The sequence below is a fragment of the Triticum dicoccoides genome, chromosome 7B, assembly GCF_002162155.2.
Source record: "Triticum dicoccoides isolate Atlit2015 ecotype Zavitan chromosome 7B, WEW_v2.0, whole genome shotgun sequence".
Classification (NCBI taxonomy): Eukaryota; Viridiplantae; Streptophyta; class Magnoliopsida; order Poales; family Poaceae; genus Triticum; species Triticum dicoccoides.
In genome coordinates this window covers 546,768,607-546,777,485 of record NC_041393.1, presented here as the reverse complement: position 1 = coordinate 546,777,485, position 8,879 = coordinate 546,768,607, and the positions used below count along the sequence as shown (strand labels likewise).

Genomic DNA, 8,879 nt, shown 5'->3' with positions numbered 1-8,879 from the left:
GGGATGTTGAGTATCGTGATTATTAGGAAAGCTAGGATAGCGTAAGATATTATTCTACCTTGCCTTGTACTCCAAGATGATCATGTACTCCTATATATATGCCCACGAGGCTCAAGCAATACAACGAACAATTCCACCAATCCCTCTATCTGACTTCTAACACATCTCATCAACGGCAGTACCAAGTGCAAAGCATCCTCAGAACAGTCGTGCATCTCTACTTACCACAAGAAAGAAAGTTGACCGCAGCAATCCCTTGTAAGCTTGAAGTAGTAATCATGTGCCTCCAGTTCCTCAACAATGCGCAAAAACAATGATTTCTACATGCGAAAACGGCAACAAAACCATGGATCATCCGGAAAAGTTGGGTTCAAAGCAAAGTAGTCCTTGTGCAGTAGCCGTACTCCGGAGGCCCTATCCTAATTGATCACTCTTCTCTCTTTGATTGAGCCTTTGAAGTTGAGAATATGCTCCACCCACCGGTTCATTTCCTCTTGCATGATCATGTCCACTAAGTCCGAATCTAACAAACCGAAGAAATCATCTTGAATAATTTGATCAAACTCTGTCGGTCCATATTCCTCATCCGACGAAGCATCGGAATTCGTCGCTTCATGTTGCCATGCCAAGCCGACTCATCCGACGAAGCATCGGAATTCATCGCTTCACGTTGCCATGCCAAGCCGAGGTCGACGGCTACACCTCCACGTTGCCATGTCAAGCCGAGGTTGAGGTCTATATATATATAGGCTGGTCGGCACCTCAACGTTGCCGGTCGGGAGTCTGGAGAATCAAAATCTGAACAGAGCCCTTAAGGCGCACGTATGGATCGCTTCCGTTGCAAGCGATGAGATGCAAGTGATACACTAGTATATTCCGAGCTTGGTGGCTTTGTCGTAACACACATGGGGATTTTTTTACATATTCGCCACCAGGACTAAAATATTTAGTGAGACCTACCGTCTACGAGTACAAATGACTAGATAAAAACCCTCAAAAAAATACTAGATAAAAAATGTAGGTTCAAATGGTACAAACACCTCGTGTTTTGTGCACCAGATAAGCAGCCATATTTTGGGGACCAGAAGTTCATGTAATAAACAGGGATACAGTACAGTATGCTAAATTATACTTGAAATTTCCAGATATTGCCTACTGCAGTAGAACTCTTCTTGATCGGTCAATGTTTACCAATGTGATGCCGGACTACAAGCAATCATAAGACTAATACTGACAGACCAGTATGGTAACATATCGAGATGTTACTCTTTTCAGTTGGGTTGGATGCAAAGCCACGCATACGTTCCATCATCTCCCCTCTACTTGCAATGGAACAAGGCGGACACGCAGAGCATCATCCCACCTACTTGTACAGAAATGCTTCAAACCTTCGAATACAGCACCAGAGAAGAAAACTGGTACAATTCACAATCTGTTTGATTCAGCATGATCTTGCCCTGGCATCGTTTTCATATTTCTACGACAATTTCTTTTGATACTCGTACAATTGTACAATGATACAGGCCTCGCTGCCAATACTCAGCTTGTGCACCTAAACTACTACACATGTTGTGTTTGTGCTGTCAGTGTACAGGTTACAGCTAATGCTACAAAACTGGGTGGTTAATGGTACACTAATGCCCCAAGAGAATCCATAGTTGCTGTAAATTCTGATTCCGCATGATGTGCTTGCTTCCTTCAACCTCTGAGTTCCTCTCCGAAAGCACATTCAGGCCATGACTCGGAAGCACAAGCAGAAACTCATAGATCTGAATAAATGTCCATTTCTCAGTTTCTGCTTTAAAGTGAACTTACAGGTCATCATCCTCCATCAGTTCATCTGGAAGGTGTACTTTCTCCATCGCAGACTGCCAAACATCAGACAAACATCTAACAGTATTCAAACACAAGTAATTCGAATTGATGAGATCAGCACGGTAACGGGAAGAAATTAAAAGAAAGTGTAACAATTTAACTAGCAATTATTATGGGACCACTCTAGGAAAAGAAAAACATAGGTTGGCTTATGTATAACAAAAAAATGTAGTGAAGAAACAAAAAGACAGCAAAGGGGGCAGCTTGCAGGTAATAAGTAAAATATGAGTGCCATACCTTGATTATAGCAAGGTCGGCAGCAGGAGGTTTCAAATCAAGGGCAACGCCAAAGCAAAATACAGCCTTGTCGAGAATATTGAGTTGCTTGTATATCTTGCCCATAAGTGCATACATACTACTCTCATGAGGTGCAATCTCCCTTAACCGTTCCAACTCATCCAGAGCCTCCTGATATTTTTGAAGGCCTACCAGAATTAAAGCCTTCTGATACTTAGGAAGTGGATTCTTCTTATCAGAAAATATGGCTTTCTCCATCATCTCCAATGCATCCTCATCTCTCTGTCAAAGTTCAAAATCAAAAAGATGTTCATATTTACGAATTGGGCAGAAGACAACGACACTTCAAACCAGTAACTACTTCACAGTTGTTGACAATGTCAAACCTTTAGAGCATGTAAGGCCATCCCAAGATAGCACATAAGAACAGAAGAGCGGGGATTTATCTGAAATGCCCTTCTAAAATGATGCTCGGCAAACTCAAACTTTTCCTGGCGAAGGTAAACTACTCCAAGCCCATACCAGGCATTGTAATGCCTTTCATCTACCTGAAGCGCACATCGGTAGAATTTAACACTGTTCTCATAATCCTCCAATGCAGAATATCTGCAGTTCAAAGGAAAGACAGTAGGATCAAAATAAATTGGCAAATGATCTCAAACATTAATAGTGGATGAAATAGAAAGATTAAGTGCGACAACTAAAATGGAAATTGATAGGTGCGTCAACAGATGTTAATAACATAATGTATTGGTAATTAGAAATAGAATGGCATCTTGGATCTCATCGAATCACAATTCAACCATGATATTTAGGATGTGAAGAACGTTTCCATATGTCACTGGACGACTTATACAACTGTCAGAACACATGGTCAAACTTTGGATTTAAAAGGGTCAACATGCCAGATGAGCATTCATAGTTAGATAAGTACGGTTGCAACTGTGTTGGTACATCTATAGAAATTGAAGGACCTAAATGTACAACTACAACCTTCAAGTTCACAGACCCCAGGTGACAAGTCCATGAAAAGGTAAGTGCAATTACTCAAATACAAATATACGATCAATAATTACGGGAGGCAACACATACTCGTGACCGCATAGAGTGTGAGCATATGCTACTCTTGAGTCAAGCTGTACAGCACGCTGGAAGTTCTTCAAAGCAGTCTCATGATCTTTCCGCAAGGCAAAGCAATTTCCCACTGCACACCTGTTCGCATTCAAAACAAATATAGTAGAAACGGTCACATTTATGCAAGATTTGCAGTTGTACACTAGATTTGTCCCATTGCCTAGCACTGTGCTGAGACAAAGATCATATTTTAACATCATCGATCAAAAACTGGAGAGGCCACAAATTGCTTTCATAATCCTCAACTTTCATTTCTTTCAACCCCGTGTCTAGGTCCGAACAAAAGGGAGGAACCATTGCAAAATGGAGAGAGAGAAGTTTCCGCAAGAGCAAAAGGACGGAAGTAACAGAAAACATACTGCAGGGGAAAAAATGGCCCAACATGATTATTAACTTCTGAGAGGCAACCGACATACCATGCTTGAGGAGATAGTCGATCAACAGAAATAAGCTCCTGAGCAAGGTAACTTAGCCTCATTTCCTCATTCAAATGCTACAAAAGAAGCATGTGAGCTTGGAGCTAAATATGGTTAAAAAGTAAGCACGTGTAACGGCAGTGAGTTCGCTTACATAAAGAACAGTAGAGTATATGTCCATTCCCTCCAACGTGCATGGTGATAATCGATGCGCTAACTCAAAGAAATGATCAGCTTCTAAATAATCCACCAATTCAAAATATGCCTTCCCAACCTGCATAGTTGACCAAAACGTTTCATTTTGCATATATGGTAAAAATATCAACGTGTTTTCCATAAAGTAAAGCTGATAGTTTATTGAAGTGGAAATCAAATATCTAACATCAATAGTAAAATGAAATTGTCAGGGATGCCCACTCAGATAATAACTCTTCAGGGTCAACACCCGAGTTACAACTTTACAAACATCATTTTGCAACATACCAACAAGCAATATAAACTGTAATATTCCCAATAAATATACTAAATTACGCCCTCAGTTGATTTAAGTAACTCCGAAGAAAACCAGAGGAAGAAAACAAAGTTGTCATCTGAAATACGAAAACTCAAAACGGTGCCCGGGCTCATCTGCTCCCTCTCAGCAAAAAATTCAAAAAAAATACTAGAAAAATTCAAAAAATTCCAATTTTTTTTGTGGTGGTAGATAATTTGACGCGTGAGGTACGCCCCAAAATTCAACTTATTTGGACATCTGAGTAGCTCTCGGCAAAAAAGACAAATCGGGTTAAAACAGTGCGTGAACAGTAAACATTTTTACAGACCCTGATTTTGTCTTTTTTGCCGAGAGCTGCTCAGATGCTCAAATGAGTTGAATTTTGGGGCGCACCTCACGCGTCAAATTATCTACCACCACAAAAAAAATTGGAATTTTTTGAATTTTTCTAGTATTTTTTTTTTGAATTTTTTTCTGCGTGGGTGCAGCTGAGCCCGGGTGCAGATTAGCCGCACTCTCTGAAGTACTCATTTCTATGCAGACCCTATATATAATATTGCATGAAATACAATAGGAATCCCATATTTTTATAACGTAAATCAAAAGTATGCAAGGGATTCTCCAGTCATCTTGCAATGCTAAACAAATTGTACCTGGCATAAGACCCATCCCGTATTAAATTGTGGCTCTGGGAGTTTTCTGTACATTTCCAATGCTTCCTGACAATTGAGTGAATGGAATTGGTTACAACGTTGGGTAGATGGTTAGTATTTCTGTAGTTGAAACCTGTACATCTTTAATGTACCTGGCACTTAAACAAGCAAGATAGCCTATAGCCTTCCCCAAGTGTCCGTAGTAGTCCCAATAGCTCCCTGATACCAGTCGCCATTTTGGTGTCTTGTGACAGGGTTCGCTCAGCTTTATCTTGCTCAAAGTACCTTCCCTCAGCTATACTTAAAGAAGATGAAGTTGCTGCTATATTATCTGTCCACATCTCATCAACAGCTTCATACCTGCTTCCTGAGACTCAGAAAAATAATTTGCATCTTACATGTGAAGATGACAGAGAAGGGAACATGCCGCGTTATCCCTAAAGCGCAATGCAATGGACATTATCCCTAGAAACTAGAAAGTATATAATTCTACAAAACCGTAATATGCTATATCAAAAGCTAAGGTGAAATAGTCAGCGACGATCCAGTAAAAGATAAAACAACATATGCCATTTCACAGCGACAAATGCCACAGATCTTGAAACAAGTTTTCACTGAGAGAAATTGCTTTCAATATTTAATCATGATGATTTGTTTTCTACGTACGATAAGGACCCTTGGTGCCATTTACTCAATGAGAAAATACATAAAGAGATCATTTGGCAGCCAAAATTACATTGTTTTCCGGTGAAATTATATATCTTCTCGAGGATACATTCCATAAACCAAACAAAACAATGTCACACCAAAGAAAAGAAATACACAATCTTGCTGTTTATAAGTTATGTAAAAAAAACGCATGTATATAATAAGGACAGGCATATGCTTAAAAACAGAGCAGATAATGTTTATTGTAGTACCACAAAAGCTTGAGATGTTAAACTGATATTAGGAGATATCATAACATACAGATTAATGCCATGAACCAGCAAAAATCAGTAAGTAATCTTCCCCTATTTGTCAGCAACCTAAAGGATTTTTAAAATTGGTGTCATAATCACAATATTCAAATGGAAGTACAGGAATCATGTAGATATGAGCACAAGAAACAGGATAGCAGAATGACTTAACATAACTAATTTAAACTCATAGGCAGAACAGAAACATGTAGATAAAACTGCAGATAGATCCAGAGTGCACAGCTATATAACAACATGTCAACCACGTTTACATAACTAGATGGATCACAAGAAACAGGATAGCAGACTGACTTAACATAACTAATTTAAACTCATAGGCAGAACAGAAACATGTTAATAAAACTGCAGATAGATCCAGAGTGCACAGGTATATAACAACATGTCAACCACGTTTACATAATTAGATGGATCATCCACATTGAAATGATAATCACCTTCATCAAAATTTTCTGTAGCCCGTGGCTTTCCTTTCCTAACTTGCACAGAACGTATGGCTGTCGAACACAATTTTGATGATGTGGACGAGTTTACTCGCAATTTACCTGACGAGTGATCTGATCCATTTCCTCCAAACTGAGATATATTGGAATTCGAATTTATTGGTGTATCCCTAGATAGTCTTGCACTTCTTCGAGGTACTGAATCACCACTCGGATTAAAGAGCCTTCCAGTGACCTGAAAAGAATCTTCAAGTCTAATATCATCATAAGCAAAAAATGAAGCATGAGATGTAAATTAAAGAATTTGCTGACTATTAGCAGGAGTGATAGAAAAGAGTGTGTACAGCCAGACCTGAAAGCTACATAACAACAACAAAAAATGACCCTACGTTAGATTGCATGGGTTATTGTAACAGACGGCAATGAGAAAAGAAAAAAAATACTGAGGAAAGATCTTCAATGCACAGTAGTACAGATTAACCAGTTTCACATCCACCGAGTATTACACCATAGAGGAACTTATGGCAACAAAATGAGAACATATCAGAAAATATTAGATTATAGCGATCTTTTCAGTTCTTAATACCAGCTATTATTGTACTATACAGCAATACTGGAATGCGAAGAAGATAAGAAAAGAACAGATAAACAGAAACTCGGGCAAAAATCTAGCAGGTAGACTAGCATCATCAGGGTAGTACTTTAAAGGTAAGGGAATTTGCAACCCAGCTGCAACCAAGCGTACAGTGGATACACTGGTACCAGTTACTTGCTGGTACACTACACAGCAAGGATATAGCATCCTGAATCTTCATATAAATGACCATGACTGGAATTTTACAGGCTAGAACAGCCAGGAGGTGAAGACAATGTTCGCAATTAATACAGAAGCAGGCACCACCAGTTGGGGAACTGGAAAATGGCAGCATGTCATAAAGCATGATCAGCCAATGTGCATTTACTCCAGCACCATATCCTTTTCAGAGAAGAGTTGAGGGGAAGGGAACTACTGTGTTTTTATTAAAATGCAAAAAGAGGTGTATCTAATATCCCACAGCAAGAGAAACCTCTAGAAGTTCCAAATATAGGACAAAAGGAACAAATATAAATTAGATAACAATAGGTTCAGTTGATGAAACAACAACCTTCTTCAGCCTTGCTTCATCCAAGTATTTTCTTCTAGGTGGTTGGTTCACTGCATTAACCTTTGGTTTGGCCGGAGCATCACCACTTGTTGTATTCTGATAGGCATGGAGATTCCTAAAGAGTGGTGGTGGAACGATGCCAGAAGTCTGCCAAATGATATTAAGTAAAACACAACTCAGCCATAGAGACAAGTCAGACAGGTTACGAACTAAATTTTAAAAATGAAGGAACTAGGTGTCCAAACACTGCCAATTCCACCTTGTTATAATGTTACACTATTATCTCTTCTCTGAAAAATTATAGAAATTAAACTGATGTGAAAATAGTAATATGTGCTAAGCCTCACAGCTATTTAATTTCTTGCGTTTTGTTAACCAGAATGATAACATGTTGGCTGTTGCAATGGAAAATGAACCGAAAAGGCTGTGAATAGATCAAATATGAAGATTCTGTATAATTTTGGGCTGCTTAACATAAGCCATTTTGCCAGTGTCACCAAATGCGAAACACGAGACATTAAGGCTGCTGCTTCCTGTAACTACCGATTATAAGCATTGGTACAACTCTATATTGCCAGATAACCTAGAGAGCAGAGAATCAATTAGGTTCTACTAACCTGTGTTACAGTTGGTGATGGACTGTCAAACTGTCCTGCATTAGATGGTAGACTGTTCTGCACATGTAATGCGGTTGCTCTTAGATGAGGATAACCAGGCACTTCAGCTGTGTTGTTAGCAGGCAATTGTTTTATGTGCTTAGGGCTGATATCCACAAGGCTTGCTGATACATTAGGAGATAGAACTCGATTTTCATTGACAAAGTTTGACTTCTCCAGATTTGATGTAGATGTTTGTTCCTGCTGGAGACGTAGAGCAGTTGCTTCGGTAAAACATTCATTTGCATCTTCAGCAACTCCTACAAGATGGTAACACACTTTCAGTCTATGTTTATAACGTGTAAATTATATTTTTAGAGAGGGTGAGGCCAATGAATATTGAGCCATTGTATAAATCACAAGTGAAATGTGAGATGATGAGATAGGGATGAATGCAGCACACTGGGCGTATAATGAGTACAGTGGCAATGGTAATTTTCTGCATAATGATTAAAAAGAATATCTATTTACTGATAACATGAAGCTAGTCGAGAACGGTTGGATGCACTGCAACTTTTTTATGCAGAATTTATCGCAGCAACACTCAAACGTTCTGATACACAAGATTCCCCATATTTCCAAATGTTAGGGTACAGGCAAGACAGACATTGGCAATGCAATGTTTCAGAAGGTTCTTTGGAAATCTGCATTGTATTTTCCATTCTTAACTCCCAAACAAAACAAAAACTTACCTAAAAATACGAAAACTTCGTTGTGAGGACTTCTAATCAAACAGAAGAAGAGACCTATTAGAAAATTCAAGTTATGGATGTCTAATGCACGAACCTAGTATGCACATTTCCTCATATGCCGCCCACAAAAGAGGATCTAGAGTCAAAGCTTGTGTAAA

General features: G+C 39.0%; 1 protein-coding gene across 2 annotated transcripts in view; it reads right to left on the bottom strand.

Moving 5' to 3' along the window:
• Positions 1–1,119: 1,119 nt before the first annotated feature.
• The window catches only part of LOC119336804 (cell division cycle protein 27 homolog B-like), an 11,276-nt gene continuing 3,516 nt past the window's right edge, over positions 1,120–8,879 (bottom strand). The window contains exons 5-16 of one of the 2 annotated variants that reach the window (XM_037608880.1): positions 8,816–8,879; positions 7,991–8,289; positions 7,374–7,520; positions 6,331–6,463; positions 4,961–5,175; positions 4,809–4,874; positions 3,817–3,936; positions 3,663–3,739; positions 3,205–3,324; positions 2,499–2,718; positions 2,113–2,394; positions 1,120–1,868 (exon numbers count right to left, since the gene is read on the bottom strand). The exon at positions 8,816–8,879 is cut by the window's right edge and continues 13 nt beyond it. In XM_037608880.1, the coding sequence (XP_037464777.1) occupies positions 1,812–1,868; positions 2,113–2,394; positions 2,499–2,718; positions 3,205–3,324; positions 3,663–3,739; positions 3,817–3,936; positions 4,809–4,874; positions 4,961–5,175; positions 6,331–6,463; positions 7,374–7,520; positions 7,991–8,289; positions 8,816–8,879 (1,800 nt within the window). In that variant the 3' untranslated portion in view covers positions 1,120–1,811. Of the gene's footprint in view, positions 1,869–2,112; positions 2,395–2,498; positions 2,719–3,204; positions 3,325–3,662; positions 3,740–3,816; positions 3,937–4,808; positions 4,875–4,960; positions 5,176–6,222; positions 6,464–7,373; positions 7,521–7,990; positions 8,290–8,815 lie in introns of both variants that reach the window. The other variant, XM_037608879.1, reaches the window with a different exon arrangement.